This window comes from Dasypus novemcinctus, chromosome 4 (genome assembly GCF_030445035.2).
Source record: "Dasypus novemcinctus isolate mDasNov1 chromosome 4, mDasNov1.1.hap2, whole genome shotgun sequence".
Taxonomy (NCBI): domain Eukaryota; kingdom Metazoa; phylum Chordata; class Mammalia; order Cingulata; family Dasypodidae; genus Dasypus; species Dasypus novemcinctus.
Genome location: NC_080676.1, coordinates 152,148,232 through 152,165,971, shown reverse-complemented (window position 1 = coordinate 152,165,971; position 17,740 = coordinate 152,148,232). Strand labels below are relative to the sequence as shown.

General features: G+C 34.2%; 1 protein-coding gene across 4 annotated transcripts in view; it reads left to right on the top strand.

The window, feature by feature from the left end:
* SCAF4 (SR-related CTD associated factor 4) overlaps positions 1-17,740 on the top strand; it is a 57,666-nt gene that overhangs the window by 15,825 nt on the left and 24,101 nt on the right. For all 4 annotated transcript variants that reach the window (XM_058296154.2, XM_058296157.2, XM_058296155.2 and 1 more), the window contains exons 2-9: positions 8,077-8,160; positions 9,834-9,878; positions 11,871-12,032; positions 13,115-13,250; positions 13,592-13,731; positions 14,318-14,491; positions 16,991-17,172; positions 17,324-17,432. In XM_058296154.2, coding sequence (XP_058152137.1) covers positions 8,077-8,160; positions 9,834-9,878; positions 11,871-12,032; positions 13,115-13,250; positions 13,592-13,731; positions 14,318-14,491; positions 16,991-17,172; positions 17,324-17,432 — 1,032 coding nt within the window. The remainder of the gene's footprint in view (positions 1-8,076; positions 8,161-9,833; positions 9,879-11,870; positions 12,033-13,114; positions 13,251-13,591; positions 13,732-14,317; positions 14,492-16,990; positions 17,173-17,323; positions 17,433-17,740) is intronic.

The window sequence follows — 17,740 nt, the reverse complement described above, 5'->3', positions numbered from 1 at the left end:
CTTTCATCTTTTCTATTCATTTCCAAAGATTAACAAGTAATCTTTTTACCAATTATGCACAGGTTAACCCTCAGCTTTCCATTCTCTAACCTCATTCTATTTTCCGGTGACCTATATTCTAGTTACTAACTACATGAGTTTACTCGGTGTATTTAGTTTATAATAACGCAGTAATACAGTATTTGTCCTTCTGTGTATGGCTTGCTTCGTTCAACATAGTGTACTCCAGGTTCATCCATGTCGTCGTGCTTCATGACTGCATTTCTTTTTACCACTGACTAATATTCCATCATGTGTACATGCCACAATTTGTTTATCCATTCATCAGTTGATAGATACCTGGGTAGTTTCCATCATTTGGTGACTGAATAAATACCGCTGTTAATATTGGTGTGCGGGCATCTGTTCATGTCACTACTCTCAGTTCTTCTGGGTATACTCCTTGTAGTATGATATTGCCAGGTCACATGGCAAATCTATATTCAACTTTCTTAGGAACTGCCTAACAGTCTCTACACTGGCTGTACCATTCTACATTCCCAGCAACAGTGAATATGTATTCCCATCTCCACATCCTTTCCAACACTTGTAAGTTTATGTCATGTCATGTTATTTTAATCTGGGTAGGGCATCTTCAAGTATTTTATGCTATAAGAGGGATCACTGTCTTTCTGTGCTTCAGAACCTATGTTCTGGCTTCTATATTATGCAGCATCACAAATGGTCATATTTAGACTTTTCATATTGGTAGAACAAAGCATCAAACTCATATAATTGTGAATACAGGCTGTAATAGTAGGAAAGAACAATGCACCTAATGATATTTACTGTGCACTTGCCCAATGCCAGGTGATGGATGAGTCATTTCGTGTATGAAAAGTCATTTAGTTTTTTATGAAATTTATGCCTGTGAAGTAGATACCATACACCACTATTTTCTTTTTACATATGAGGACACTGCAGCTTAGGAAGGTTAAATAATGTGCCAAGAATCATCTACATAGCTGGGTCCAGATTCAAAACCAAATCTCTCTCTCTGGCCCCCTCTCTCCTCCCTCCAGAACACCACAGTCTTGCTTTTTTCACTAGTAGATTTTATTGGAATTTTATGGTTTTGGGGGCGTTACATATAAAGCTAACTGATTTTTTTTTTCTTTTTTTGTAGGTTTGCTGGCAGAGATTGATGTCAGAAAAAACTAGAACTTGAATTATTTTTACATCTCTATACTATTATATGCATGCTATAACTTGATGGAAAATTAAGAAATTTTTTCAGTGTGGGTCATTATGCTGCCTACCCTCGTGGGTACACCCCTCCCCCGTCTTATCCATATGAAATGTATTAAAAGGTTGACGGTATCTCCATATTATTAAGAGGTGACTTACATTCAGTTTGGGCCTTATTTTCCTCAATTCTAAATCAAAGGAATTTTTCTCTGGGTCACTTGACTTTTCTAGCTCTTGTCTGTGACCTACACAGTAAAAATTACATTTTACATTGAGGCTCTGGTGCTTGTGCATAAATACCCACACACAAAACTGAGAATTTCCAAAAAACAGTATTTACTGTTCTGTGTGCAATACTATTTTAGTTTTTTACTCCTTTCCATTAAAAATATACAGAAGTTTGGTCACCATTGCACTCATGTTTTACAATCTAGTAATGTGTTTCAAGTGACAGTCTGAAGAACACAGTTCTTGATTATCTCCAGGACTCCCCAACGTCTAGTGCATAGTTTTTTTTGTTAAGTGCTGCACTAAATGCTTTTATGTGAATTATTTTATGTATTTCTTAAAAATTCCCTTAATCAGTAGCATTTGCTGTTATCCCTGTTACACAGATGAGGAAACAACATCTCATAGCCAGGATTTCCGAGCATGTTTGATTATTGAACCTGTGTCCTAGCCACTAATCTAACAAAAGAGTGTTTTCCAGAAATGAATAACTATATTCAAAATCTTAGATCACTAAAGTTTATATGCTTCTGAGAGATCCTCAGTGGACATTGGTGACTGACAACTCTTTTTAAGATTAAAAAATTGCAACTTGGCTCTAGATACCTAGTTAAGGACTCAGTAATAAATCATCTACAGCTAATACATTCCTTTTGTTTTAGAATGAGAAAAATAGACTACACATAAATAGGAACCAAAACTTGAATGAATATGATTAACAGTATACTTTATTTCCGTTTTCAGAAAACAAAAGTCATGGGTATATGTTGTGGGGAACGGAGGAGAGTAGAAACTAGGGAGAGAGAGATGAATCAACATTTATTAAACACTGACTTTTTAAAAAATGAAATTGTATTAAAGTATATTATTCATATATGAACATATATAAACAAGTGTATTGTAAAAGTTGGAACACTATTTTAAATGCTTTTCTATTGGTAACCTATTTAATTCTCAAAATAATTTACAAAGAAGATAATATCATATTTATTTTAAAGGTGGGGAATAGTGCCCAGAACTAGCTACAATAGAGGGCCCATGCCTTCCCTGGCAATATTGGTTGAGTTGGTATTCAGAGAGTAGAATTTTACAGTACAACATGTTGTCTATTTAAAGTTCTCCCTCATGCCCCAGTATAAAATTGAGCTTTGCAAAATAAAAGTAGTTTATTGGTCCTAAGTCTGTGAAATTGAAATTTGGTTGCTTTAGTGTATAGCTTACTATTTTGACCATCTAACCTATGCTGACAGTTTATTTCCAAGTCAGCACCCTATTATATTGTAGAGCTATTTAAGCATCAAAAAAAATTGACATTATATTATGTAGTAACTTAGATTGCCTCCAACTTGTTGGTTTGCTGGGTACAACACTTTACCTCTGTGACACTTTTTATTTTCTTTATTTAAAAATAATCACCTCCCCCCACCGCCCCAAATCATTGTGTCCATCCCTTTTCTATAACAATTATGTATGTTAGTGTGTTAACTTCTAGTTTGGGTCTACATGCATATATATTTTTTCTCTTCATATCATTATATAGTCCTTATTATCTTTAATTCTCTGTGCTAATGTATTAAAAGTATCAATAACATAATTTCCTTACTGTTAATGTCCTTATTGGAAATAAGGAAATAAGTCATGCTTTGAGAAATGGTAGGCCATGAATTGAATCTATGACTTACTAAAACTTCATGGCTTTGGGCAAATTCTTGAACTTCTATACATCAGTGATCTTGAAGTTAAAACATCTACCTCACCATAAAGGCTTTCAGTATTTCTATCCAAGTGGCTAGTGTTACAGTACATGGTTGCCAGTAAAGTATATCAATTTCAGTATAATTTCTGGGTCTCCATGTATATCCAATGAAGGCATTGAGCTAGATTTCAAGGGCCTTTTGGCTTGCAAAAAGGTAGAGACCATTTGATGAATTTGTTTTGTAAAGTATGTAAAATATTTAGTATCATTCATTGAACTTTTTTAGAGAAATGAACTTGCAGAAAAATCATGTAGAAAATAGAATTCTAGTAACTCCCTCCTCTCACACAGTTTTTCTGGTAACATTTTGCATTAGTATGGTGCCTTTGTTACAATTGATAAAAAGAATATTATAATTGTGCTATTAACCATAGTCCATAGTTTATAATAGGGTTCACTGTGTTGTACAGACCTATGGTAGTTTTAAAATTTTATTTTAGGCTAATAACAGATACAGCCTATAATTTCTCCTTTTAACCACATTCAAATATATAATTAATTAAGCATTGTTAATTACATTTACCATGTTGTGCTGCCATCACCATCATCTGTTACCAAAACTTTTCCATTACCCCAAATGGAAATTTTGCACCAATTAAGCATTTACTCCCCATTCCCTATCCTCTCCCATGGTACCTGTTGTATTTTAAAAGGTAATCTTTTTAAACCTCCATTTTTGAAACTTCATATCAGCTGGTAGTGTTTTTTTCTTCATAAATTACATGAATACAAATGCAGTTTAAGATTTAAGGAAAGCTTTTGTAAAGGAGAGTAAGGGGTTTTTTAAAAAGAAACTTTAAATATGTAGAAGCCATGCTAACAGGTAAGAGAGATGATGAGGGTGGTCATCTATAAAGTGTTGAAACATTAGCTTGTCTCTTTGTGCCAGACACTGAGCTTACCACTTCATTGAGTTCTCAGATAGTTGTTGAATGAATGTAAAATGAGCCAAAACTGCATTTCTTGTATCCTCACCTGCCACTCATTCCTTAATGGAATGGAATTTGGCATCAATTTCAAAACCTGGTATCACTTGAAGCCACCTAATTGCCAAAGTATATGAACATGGTTTGGTTTGCATCATAATTAACCTCTTAAAACTTTGACCCTGCCAGATTCCTTTAATTTTGGGGGCTCCACTTTCTCCTGGTTTTCATTTGTGCAAGTCCTCTTCTCTGCTAATTGGAATTTTGGGTACAACCTAGCTATGTATATGTCCTTCCCCCACCCCCCCACCCCTTTAGCTCACTACAGGCTCCCCCTAATCAGTGATCTCAATTTCTTCTTTTTTTTTTTCAAAGTCAGATTTTTTTTAATTTAAAATTTTATAATTCTGTTTTATAATCAGCTGTTAGTTTTCATCCACACCGACTGTAGGTTTTGAAAGTGGTGACAGGTACACAGGTAACCAATGTATATAGCTTGTTTGGGGCATCTTCATCCTCGTTACATTTTCCGGACAACCTTATCCCTTTGGCCCAGACAGTCGTGTTGGACCTGGCACCGATGAGCACATCTGGTGTTCATGGCAAATTTACGGATCTCTTTGAGAGCCCAAGTTCTTGAAGCCCATTCCATGGCTGAGCTTGTGAACACTGATGGTGTATTTCCTAGACACCCCGTCATTGATGGCAGAATGTACAACTTTATTCTGTGACCTCTCTGTTTCTAGCCTGGACCTCCCTTTTATGCTCCAAATTCATATTCCAGATTCTACCTGAAGTCTTTGCTTAGATATTCAGTAGTTGTCCCCAGTTAAGGCTGATACGTTTCATTGTTATCCCTGAACCAGTACAAGATACAGGCAGTCAGAGCTATCTGCCTTTTCTTTCTTGTATTCCTCTTATAGTTAATGGTCTTTACGTCTGTTTAGTCTGTAAGAGTATTGTATAAAGGTATGAATATGGTATTAGAAACTGTGAGCTCTAGAATCAACAAACTTTAGTTTTGATCCATTCTCTGGGTACCATCTAAAACAGATGTAACTCTTTTGAAGTATCATCTCAAAAGAGGTATAACAAAATCAGCCCTAATTGTTAATATGATTAATATATTTATAATGAACCACCTAATTCATTGTTGTGATACATAGTAGCAGGCACTCAAATATTAGTTGCCTTATTCTTTCCAATTTTTTCTTTATGGAATGGAATAGCACCTTTCAGCAGTCTCTTAGACTGTGAATATTTTCATGCTGATGTTTTGCTTGTACAATGGTTATACTGTTACATGGCATAGTCAGAACTTGAATATATTAATAAATTATGACAATTTTAACTTGGAGTGTTTCATTGCAGTTGGCTGGGTTTTGTGGTGGTTTTTTTTGCATATCAGTTTTATTGATACATATTAATAAAAGCATACAGTTCATTCAAAGTATACAGTCAGTAGTATTTGGTATCATCACATAGTTGTTCTTTAATCACTTCAGTCATTATTAGAGCATTTTCATTATTTCATTAATAATTTAAAAAAAAATTCATCACCTCTCAATCTCTTTATGCTTCCCCTGCTGTACATAGCTACCATTTCTGGCTATTCTTGGACATTTTTTAAAATGTAGTTTTGTGGAAATATATTCTCAAACCGTATCATCTATCCAAAGTGTATGATCAGTGACTTTTAGTATAATCACAATGTTGTGCATTCACCACCACAAAAATTTTAGAACAATTTCATTATTCCAAAAAAACTCCACACCCTTGAGCAGTCATCTCAATTTCTCTATCCTTCCCCAGCCCTACATAACTACTAATCTAATTTCATCTTTATAAAGTGATTTATATTTACATTTTCTATCAATGGAGTCATACAATATGTGTAGTACTCTGGTTTCTTTAACAGCATAATCTTTTTTTGTCTGATATTAACATCTTTGCTGTGTTTTTATATGGCGTGTTGCATAAACAGTTCTTAATTTTATAATTTAAGATTTGTCAGAATATATACCCTTTATAATGTATGCCATGTGTTCGTAAATTATGTGGTATTGATATTTTTTAGAATTATGTTTGATTGAAATATTAAGCAGAGATTACTGTCACTGTTCTTTCCACTTGCTTTTCAATAGCCAGCATTCTCAAGGAGGATATTTTTGTTGCTTCTATTTTTTGTATCTGAATTTTGTTCATGGAAAAATTCTGCCTTTCCCTGCTAACACTAGTGTATCTGGTCCTTATATTGATTGTGTCTGGCATTCCATACCTTTCTAAAATTACTTTTCCTGGTATCTGTAGTCACATGTCTATAGATTTGAAAAGCTCTGAAAATTCTTTGAATTTTTAGGATATGCCGCCAGGTAGATCTGTTTACTCTGGGAAAAGAGACTTTTGTTTTCCAAGGTTAGCCTCTTAGCAGTGGTCTAAAATTTCTGTATCCTATTGTATTCTTATTTGAAATACTGACATTAATTGAAAAGAAATGGAAATGTGTTGCATATAAAGTTGATAATGCTCAGGAAGGCCTGAAACATATTTCAAAACATGTATAGCTCAGTGGTTGAGAACCTGTTTCCCACCCATTTACAAGGTCCCAGGTTCAATCCTGGTCCCATCTAAAAAAAATGTAGGGGAGCAGGTGTAACTCAGTGGTTGAGTGCCTGCTCCCCATGTATAAGGTTCCAAGTGCAATCCTCAGTGCCTCCTAAAATTAATTAATTAAAAACCTGTGTTTTGCACATCCCAGGTTATTATATGCGTATGATTAAAACAAAAAGTTTTAAGAGGCTAGATAGGAGCTTTCAGATATTGGGGTTTTTTCTTTATACCCTCTGAGATGGACTCTCATATCTTGTTTGGATTTAAACTTTTGGGGGTAGGGAAAAAAATGTGTGGTCAAGTCCCTTGGAAACACCTGTTCATTGGGCTTGTGAGATTTGTTGAATTTGCTGTTAACTTTTTTATAATGTGCTGTCATTTGTATTTGTGACTAAGTAAAGAAAGTATAGTAAAGTGAATTCCTATACTATCACACAATTACTGGAGCTTTATAGTGGCATTTTCAGTCCTTCCCTTGGTCTTATACATGTGCTCCTCCAAATGAACCTTATTGTTTGAAACTCTTCTAAAATACCATTGAGGCTGTGTATTTATTTATTTAGAGGTAATCACTTTATTTTTTTTCTATTCTTATTTGTACATAAAGATATATATAGGATCAGATTCTGCACATCATTTGGGACCATTGAAATTTAGGTTGAAATTACATTAAATATTGACAAAGTTGGGAGTGGATGTAGCTCAAGTAGTTGAGCTCCTGCTTCCCCTGTAGGATATCTTGGGTTTGCTCCCCAGTACCTCCTAAAAACAAACAAATGAGAAAACCAACTCAGGGGAGCAAGTGTGGCTCTGTGGTTGAACACTGGCTTCCTACAAATGAGGTCCTGGTGAATTCAGTCCCCCGGCCCCAGTGCTGCCCGCCCACCCCCTCAGAATCTGGCACAGTGACACTATTGGCATGTTCAGTCCAGGAATATGCTGTTTTTTCCATTCAAATCATTTTTGAGTTCTTGAATAAAGTTTCATGATTTTTTCCATTATAGGCTTTGCAAAATGTCTTAATAATGTTACCTATAGGTTTGTGTTTTGTTTTTTGTATTTTCAGTATGCTCTTTTTCCATTGCATTTTCTAAATGGTAATACACCTGTAGGAGAGCTTTTTGATTTTTATGTACTAGCCAGTTGTTAAACTCTTAATTCCGAAAGTTTATTGTTATCTTAGTTAATAGATTGCAGCTATTATTGTAGAAGTGAGGAGTTGAGTGCTAATTTTCTAAGACTTGGTTTTTTGAGAAGAACCTGTCACAATATTGCTTGGGGTTTTCTTCTCTTTTTACATTTTAATTTTTTTTTTCTTTATATTTTCAGCTCTTTTCTCTTATGGATATGAAACCTCCCATTTCTAGAGCCAAGATGATTCTCATTACTAAAGCTGCTATTAAAGCTATTAAGGTAAGAGTAAAATAAATATATTCAGTTTGAGAAATGTGTTTTAGAAATTTTGAGAATATTTTTGTTAAATGTGAACATTTATCTTGTGGTTAACAGGGTTGAATCAAAGAACACTAGCCAGTTTTTGCCAAAGATAAGTGATACTGTGCATTTGCATTGTAACATACTGTTTCAAAATAGTGTTTTTCTTAATTTCATTTAATACTTGTAATAAGCCAGCTGATTATTAGTCTTCATTTTTATAAAAGAAACTAGGGTTCAGTGAAGTTAAATGTCTTAACCCAAGATCACAGTTTAATAAGTAACTCACTTTAGAAACTGCATACTTTCAGTTCCAAATCCATTGTTCTTGTCCTTTTCATACCATGTTGCCTATGACAGTAGGCATATGCTTTATAAAGATTTATTTATTAAAATCTAAGAAAGGGTCTGCTGTTTGGGGGGATTTAATAGTTTTTTGTTTTAGTTAGCCTTTCTGATTTTTTATTAAACTTTAAAAAATTGTAATGTGGATTATTTCATGTTTCATTCAGTATTATCTTGAGAATTATTTAAATTTCCCAGATTCCAAAATTTTAGTTATTTTCTAATTCCAGGGAGTATAGAAAGTTAAGCTGAATAGTTCTTTTCTTATTTTTTGTCCTCTTTCATTGTGATAAAATATAGATAACAAAACTTTCCATTTTTACCACTTTAAGTGTACAATTTAAATGGAACCGTACAATGTTTGTCCTTTTGTGTTTGGTTTAATTCATTTAGTGTAGTGTTTTTAAGGTTCATTCACATTGTAGCGTGTATCAGAACTTTATGCTTTTTCATGGCTCAGTAACCGTTGCATGTGTATACCTCATGTTGTTTATCCAGTTATATGCTTGTGGATACTTGTGTTTTGTCTACCTTTGGGCTGTTAGGAATTATGCTGCTATGGACAGTAGTGTGGAAGTGTCTGTTTGAAGTCTCTGTTTTCATTTCTTTGCAGTATTATATACCTAGAAGTGTTAATTGCTGTGTCATATGGTATTTCTTTAACATTTTGAGGAGCCACCAACTGTTTTCCACAACAGCTGTACTGTTTTACATACCCATTAGCAGTGTACTAGGGTTCCAGTATCTCCACATCCACAAAAACACTTATTTTCTGTATTTTTTAAAATAATAGCCATCTGAGAAGAGACAAGGTCGTGAAAGCGTAAGGAGTTGGTGGTATCCCCATTTCTTCTGCCCTTGGTCTTTGCAGAGCCTCCTACAGCACCATGTTGGGGCAGAGTATTTGAAAGTTCATGACCTCTGTAGTCCATAGGAGCCACTCTGAGCAGGGCCCAGGGACGAATTTGCCCTTTTCAGTGGAAAATAAGTGGCAGTTACTAGTTATAATGCCTGTACTTTGGGTCTGGATTTGCCACACCTTTCTTACAGTAAGACACCAACTGCTTAAGAAATCAGGATATTTAAGTTCATCCAGGAAACAGCTACAAAGAGTAGCATTTTAAGAAACTCAGTCCTGAGATACAGCTCATCTTCTGTTAAAATCATATAGCACATTGGGTGTGTTTGTAAATAAACTTACTACATGAAAAAAAAAATTGCCTTCCCAGTAGGTGTGAAGTGTGGTGTCTTGTGGTTTTGATTTGTATTTCCCTCATAACTAATGATAAGTTTTCTTCTTTTTTCAGCTTTATAAGCATGTTGTTCAAATAGTAGAAAAGTTCATCAAAAAGGTAACCATCCATTTCATTATTAACTCATTTTAGTTATGATCGGTATTTGTACTTTACTTTGTAAGTTGCAATTTGAGTGTTTGTTTCTAAAGCTACTCTACTAAAACATAGTCACTAGATTTTTAGACACCAGATGTTCTTTTTAAAAATAAAACACATTCTGTTTGATAGCATTCAATTGATTGAGCACTTACTGTGAACTAGACATGCAGCTTTGTCAGGCCTCACAACAGTGTTTCTTATTTTTGGGGGGGCAGGGCCCTTCTCTAAGCCTGATGTTTGTTCCTCCCGTCTACCCTGTTGGCGTTAAATCACCTTTAAATAGCATTTCAGATGATACTGCTTTGTAAAGATTTTCCATCAGAATTAAACTTTCAATTCTATACTTGTGTGTTTTACAACGATGAGCACACATCCATCTCAGTAGAGGACTGAGAATAGAGACTTGATGCAACTTTGTCTTGTCCTCCTGGCCTGGAGCTTTGCCATATAGCACACCTGAGAAATGCTTGTGGAAATGTGTCTAAATTATGGCCTTTGATTACTGGTTTAGGGCTAGAAGTTAGAACTCCAACAGATAAAAGTACTCAAAATGGTATATTAACAAATCAAAGTGTAAACAAGTAAAATGGAAAAAAAATAAAATTACCAGCATGCTTCCACCTCCAAATTACTAATATTTACATTTATATATACTTATCTTTGATCTGTACACATGTACAATTATAAAAGGAAAAATGGAAACATATTGATTGGTAACCCTGCTTTTCCAACTGGGTTCATCATAAACATCTGCAAAGCATTCCATTGCATGATTGTTACTGTGATTCACTCAGTTCCCTGTTGTTGGATATTTAGATCTTACTGATTACTCTTTATAGATCATGCTTTGGTGGCTACCTTATGGAAATGATTAGAGGCATCTTAATTATTTTCTAATGATGAATTCCTAGATGTAGAGCTGGTGAATAAAAGATTTTTAAATAAGGCTTTGTTTTTATAGCTAAATCGCCCTCCATGAAGGGTTGTTTGTGCCAGTTTATGCTATCACCAGAAATGTATGTTGCTGCCAGTGTTCTTTGCTCTTTTTTAAATTTTATTTACTTAGCAGTTTTATTGCGATATGGTCACATACTATACAATCTGTCTAAAGGAGGGGTTCTTAAGAGGGCTGTGAGCTTGGACTGAAATTCAAAAAAACATTTTGTGGAGACATGTTGGTAAGGATGTGATGTATTTATTAAATAATACACAGTATAGGATGGACCTAGTAAGGAGTCCATGGTTTTTACCTGACTGGCAGAGGAGTCAGTGGAGCAAAAAACGTTAAGAACCCCTGGTCTCTAAAGTATATAATCAGTGGCTTTTTAGTATAATTACAAAGTTCTGCTTTCATCATCATAAAAATTTTTAGAATTATTTCATTACTCCAATTTTATATAAACAGAATCATACAATATGTTACACAGTATATTTAGTTCATAGTAGCACAGTCATACATTATTTGTCCTTTTTTGTCTGGCTTGCTTCACTCAACATGTTCATTTGTTCTTTTTATCTTTGTCAATTTGATAGACCAAAAATGACCTTTCCTTTTAATTGTAGTTTCTTCACTTTTTAAATAGAATTGAAAGTGCTATATTGATAGAATTAGCTTTTTGTTAACTATCCTTTTGTGCAGGGTGAATGGGAGTAGAGACTGTCATTACGTGACTATATGAAAGTGATATAGAAAATTCTGTGGAGGGAGGTAAAAGGATAAGCGAAAAGTAAGATATTGAGAGCCTGAGGTATCAAGAAAATGAGGAGAATGGCAGTTCTCTAAACCTGTGAGAAATTTTACAAGATTGCCAGTTAGCAAGCCAAAACATTCAAGCTGTTTCAAAATGGAAACAATCATTGGATATATAAAAGTTTCATAAATGTTAAAATCGTCAGTATCAGATTGTCATTTTTGCTTTTCTTATATTGACTGTATCTTTATCCTTGCAGTGTAAACCAGAATACAAGGTTCCAGGATTATATGTAATTGACTCAATTGTGCGACAGTCTCGTCATCAGTTTGGAACTGACAAAGATGTTTTTGGGCCAAGATTCTCTAAAAACATAACTGCTACATTCCAATATTTATATCTTTGTCCGTCAGAAGATAAGGTATGATTACTTTGAATCTTGTTAGTTTTTGTTTTTTATTTTTATATTGATTTAAATCTAATTTAAATGTTAATTTATGAGACCCTTACTCAATAAGGTTTTCATATAGTGATCTATGAACTTGAAACAAAACCCAGTTTTTTCTACAGTTGGTCATTTTGTATTTTCTTGTGAAGTCCTTCACAAATGTTGTACTTTTGAAATATAAAAGCAGCAGCACCACTGGCTTTGAAAGACTCATTGTTGGAAAGATTTACTTGTGGTTGAGGTAATAAATTCTGTGATAGAAAAAGTTACTGCTTACCTTAGATTGTTGCTTATTCCAGAAGGAAAGGATGAATGATTGATGGCTTTTCCCCAGCATATAGAAATGTTATTCATTAGCGGTCAGACCACAACATTTAATTCCCCCGTAGATAACAACTGATTTTACTATTTTATAAAAAGGTAGAAAAGCATTAAAGTCATGGTAGTTTTGCTCTTAATAAGTGGGAAAGTACAGTGGTAAGTATACTCAGAATAATAAAGAGTGGAGATAATTACAGTGAACAGCATATAATTTTAAGTGTTGTAGATCTTGTGTTAATATTTTTGGAGGATCACTCTTGTGTGGAAAACGCACAAGAGAAAAGAAGGCATTCCGTGAATAGGAGAAGGATTTGTATCCGGGAATAAGAAATCTTCTCATTATAGCTGTTACCCTTCTTGAGAAATTCTCCTTCACTTTATTTACTTCTCTAAGATAACTGCTTTTTGCTAGTGACGGACTTTCTCTGTTACCATAAATGAAATATAATGAAGACTTGTAATAAGTATTTTTTATAATGTATTTCTTCCTGTTAATTCCTTTAGGTCCGTATTCCCTATCACTTTCTTACTCTAGATTATACCACCGAAGAAATACGGGTTAGAGTAGTTTAACAAGGTTGTAATTCTGATTATGGAGTTTTTTTTCTGTTTAGGAAACCAAGCTAGTATAAAAATGTTATCCTAGGAGATTCCCCCCATCCTTTTTTGTAAGAGGCATAATACGTTGTTTATATTTATTTTTCTTGTATATTCATGTTTTCTCATTGGAACAGAGTAAAATAGTTCGTGTGCTGAACCTTTGGCAAAAAAATGGAGTCTTCAAAATTGAAATTATTCAGCCTCTTTTGGACATGGCAGCAGGAACTAGTAATACTGCCCCAGTAGCAGAAAGTGTTACTAATAATGAAGGTATGGTCACGTGTATCTGTGAACTAGGTGAAGGTTTAACTTTGATATACATGAAAACTTTAGTCTTTATTTGGTGAAAATTTTCCCTGAAAGGAAACTTTATAATAAAAGTATGCTCTTCGATTATTTGTTACAGTATTAACTCTGAAAACCACAGTGTATGCATATGTTTTACTATATGTTAAACTGGATGGAATTTTATTTTTAGTGAAGAAGTTTAATGGAATTTTAAAAAGAAATTTTCACAGAGAGCAGAAAATGGAGGGGGGAAAGAGGAGAAATAAGGAAAAAAAAATTTTAGGTTAACATTTTCTGAGGTCTTAATTCCCTTTTCTTTTTAGGTTCACCTCCACCTCCAATGAAAATTTCTTCTGAGCCCCCACAAGTCACTACAAACTCTGTACCAACTGTGCCACAGCTCCCCAGCTCTGATGCTTTTGCTGCTGTGGCGCAGCTGTTTCAGACAACTCAAGGGCAACAGGTAAACTACCTACCAAAGATTAAATTGTTTTCAGGGTTAGATACTATTGCCAGTTCATGTTTTCTATCTTTAATTAATGGGCACATTCAAGGGAGGAAATAAGTCTACTTCCTCAACTAGAAAAGCCTTCACTAGGGAGGTAATGGCATGGGGGAAATATGTAAGAGTGAAAAACAAGGGAAAAACACACTTATTAATAGCAATATCCTCTTAAGAATCTCTGAACTGCTAGGTGGTCAGTATTGTTGCTCACAATTCTAGCATTTCTAATTTCAAAATTATTTCAATGGGGAGGATTTTTCTAGTAAACTTATATAACCTTGTTCACAAGTCAGAGTATTTTCTCTTTTCCTTGGCCATCATTTTATGTTGTCAGCATACATTTTTAGCCTTAAGTGATGCACATTATATCTATATGTATTTATTCACAACAGACCTAACCATTAGTAAAAGGTGGATATTTTTTCCAGTTTACTCTGCTTATGCTAGTTTGAGGCACTTTTAACTTTTTTATTTTTAATAAGTTAACTTTTGATACTATTACTATACTTTATTGTGTGGTTTATCAGTTTTTCCATTCTTTAAGCTTCAGCAGATCCTTCAGACTTTTCAACAGCCTCCAAAACCACAGTCTCCCGCCATTGACAATGCAGTGATGGCTCAGGTTCAGGCTATCACAGCTCAGTTAAAAACAGCTCCTACACAACCTGAACAAAAAGCTGCTTTCCCCCCACCTGAACAAAAAACTGCATTTGACAAGGTACGCTTCTCTCACATAACCATCCCACCATTTATATCACTCAGCTTTGGATTGTGGAAATTATCCCTTCAGTAGCTTGTGGAGTAATTCATTTCATCGTTGTTTTGTGGTTTGAGAAATTCCTCCCTCTTTCCCTCAAAATTGAAACATGGATTATTTTTTTCTGGTTGCATTTGTAATACTTCAGAAAATTTCAGAAAGTAGAGGAAAAAGTAGACAAGATGAAATTCACCATTAACTCCTATACACAAAAGTACTTACTATAACATTTTGTTCTTCATCTTTTCAGAATTACATACCTCTGGATATATGCTTTTTTTTATTCAGTCATAATAGATACTGTTTTAAAATCTTATTTTGGTCTTAATACTCATCTTTTTTGTTGTTAAGGTTAATAAATTTAGATCTCTATTTTAACTGATTTTTAGTAGTAGTGCATTCATAATATAGACCCATCAGTTTAGCCAGTTCACTGTTAATAGAAATTAAGTTACTTTCACTTTTTTGCTATTAAAAAACCTTAGATACCATCTGTAGAACTTGAAGGTTTGTGCTTATTCAGTGTCTTCCACCTGTTCTGTTCAGGCTTTAGGATTCCCTGGGCATGTTGGAGAGTCTGCCATTAAGGATCTGAATATAATGACCATGCACAGCTCAGAGCTTCCTGTTGGAGTGGGGGGATATATATATGCTGCATAGTATCAAGTGCTCTTTTTCCCTCTCTGTGCCGGTGTGGATGTGATCAGTTTATGTCTTGTTTTATAGGTTTTAACCACCTCATAGATTGAAAAATTGTATCTAATAGTGAAGTTGCTTCTTTTCTTTTATAATTGTTATATTTTCATCCTGTGAAGTGCATGCTTTTATCTCTGCCTATTTTTCTACTCTGTATTGATATATAGAAATGCTTTCCATATTAGGAATTAAAAGCTGTAAATAGTTCTCCCTTTATGTGCTATAAAATTTATGGAGTCTTTTGCCTATATAGTAGCTAAAGATTATTGTATGTTAAATTAGTTTTATGATATGCGTAGGAAAACTTTCTCCACCTACACTCTAAAAGAAATCTGTATTTTCTTCTAGTAGTTTTTCTCTTTAGTCCATCTGGAGTCAATTTTAGGATGTGGTACATGATAGTTAAATCTTTATATTTGTGGAAATAACAATTCTCCCTAACTATTTTTGATATGTGCTAAATTCCTTTTTGTTTCTGTCTCTGGACACCATTCTGTTCCACTAATATATTTGTTTATTCCTACATCATAACAGTTTAAATGTGTGTAGCTTAATATACTGTATGAATGAAGTTGGCAGACTTTGACTTCCTGACTTTAAAGCAAATTACAAAGCTGCAGTAGTAAAAACAGCATGGTACTGGCATAAAGATAAACTACTGACCAGTGGAATCAAATGAGACTTCATAAAATAGGCCTTTACATCTATGGTCAATTATTTTTATTTTATTTTTTAATATTTTTAAATATTCAAATGTCAACATTGAAAATACAGGGGATTCCCATATACCCCATTCCTTTCCTCTAGTTTTAAGTTTTTAATTGCTTCAAATCTTTTCTTCAAAGCAATGGGTATAAATATTAAAACCTTAAATAACATCTGTGTTTATGCAAAAATGACAGTTTGTTTTCCATAGACAATTTAGAATAGACCTGAGATTTCATTTTGGTTCCCATCTCTTCCTGCCTCTATCTTGATGTTGAATTATTTAAATGTTTAATGTCACCACTATAAAATACTGATGATAGTATATATATAATTGTTTTCATGGTGGTTAAATAAGCCAATGAGTGTAAAATAGCAAGGTGTCTGGGCCGTAGTGGATGTTCAAAAAACACTAAGAACTGTTAATCACCTGGCCCAAAAATCTCAGAAGGAAATACAAGTTAGCTTTGTCCCAAAATACACTTTTAGCTTGGTTCTGTGTTATCTAAGGGGAGAAGTCCTCTCTTTATAATTTAGAAATCAGTTCAGTAAATTAGAACCAAAATTTTTCAGCAGTACTCTCACATAACAACAGTTTAAGACTTTGAGATTGAACTCCAAAAGGAGGATGGGCATAGCTAGAGAGCAAATGGCTGCTTGCTAAAGGACAGAGTCAGAGGGCCCTTTGAAATAAGAGAGACCAGTACACAAATTTCTTAAAGGTTTTAATCAAGAAAAATGCATATATTAGTGAAATATTTATACTGCTAAATTAACTATGAAATAAGTATATTAAAAAATAGTCAAAAACACTGCACAATTGGGAAAAGGAATGCAGAATTTAAAATTGTATCTCTTCCAAAATTGAATTCATGCAAACTTTGTCTATGAACCAGGATTCTGAGAGTCACGTGGAAAAATGAGATTTTACGTGGCAGCATGTAGGATTATTAATGAAAGATGATGGTCAAACATGTAGATTTTTATTTGATAGGTTTGTTTGTGTGCAATGAATCACAATCTAAATTTTGAAATGGAATATTGGCATACCTATTGCAGAAGCTACTTGATAGATTTGATTATGATGATGAGCCAGAAGCTGTGGAAGAATCAAAGAAAGATGATGCTGCCACCACGGCCACAACACCTGCTGCTGCTGCTGCACCTCCTGCACCTGCTGCTGCTGCTGCTGCACCTCCTGCTGCCACACCTGCTGCCTCTCCTCCTCCACAGGCACCATTGTAAGCTGTATGGGCAAATAAAGGATTCAGTAAAAAATTGATTGTTAATGACTCCTGAACCAACATTCTTTCTGTTTTCTGTAGTATTCATTTGCCTAAGAATCTTACATGCTTATTAAATGAGTAAAAAGATCACTCATCTTTTTTTTAGTGGCTTTCCTGGAGATGGCATGCAGCAGCCAACATACACACAGCATCAAAATATGGATCAGTTTCAACCTCGAATGATGGGAATACAACAGGATTCAATGCACCATCAGGTACAGGCATTTTTCCTGCAGTCAAGTTTTACTAACTCAGGATCTTATTTGTTAAAGCATGTGGTTTGTACCCAGACCACTATTATCTAGTTTTTATGATTGACTGAGTAGTACAGCAATTTCAGAAAAAGCTGTTAGCACATAACTTTGAGTTGCTTTTTACTTGAGTTAAAACTGGGATACTAAATATTATTACATGTTTATGTCTTAATAGGTATATTAAAGTAGTTCAAAAAGAAATTATGGTTGTCTTTCCAAAAAACTGGCTGGTTTTGTTATGTAACTCTTTGTCTTGTAGGGGCCTTTGT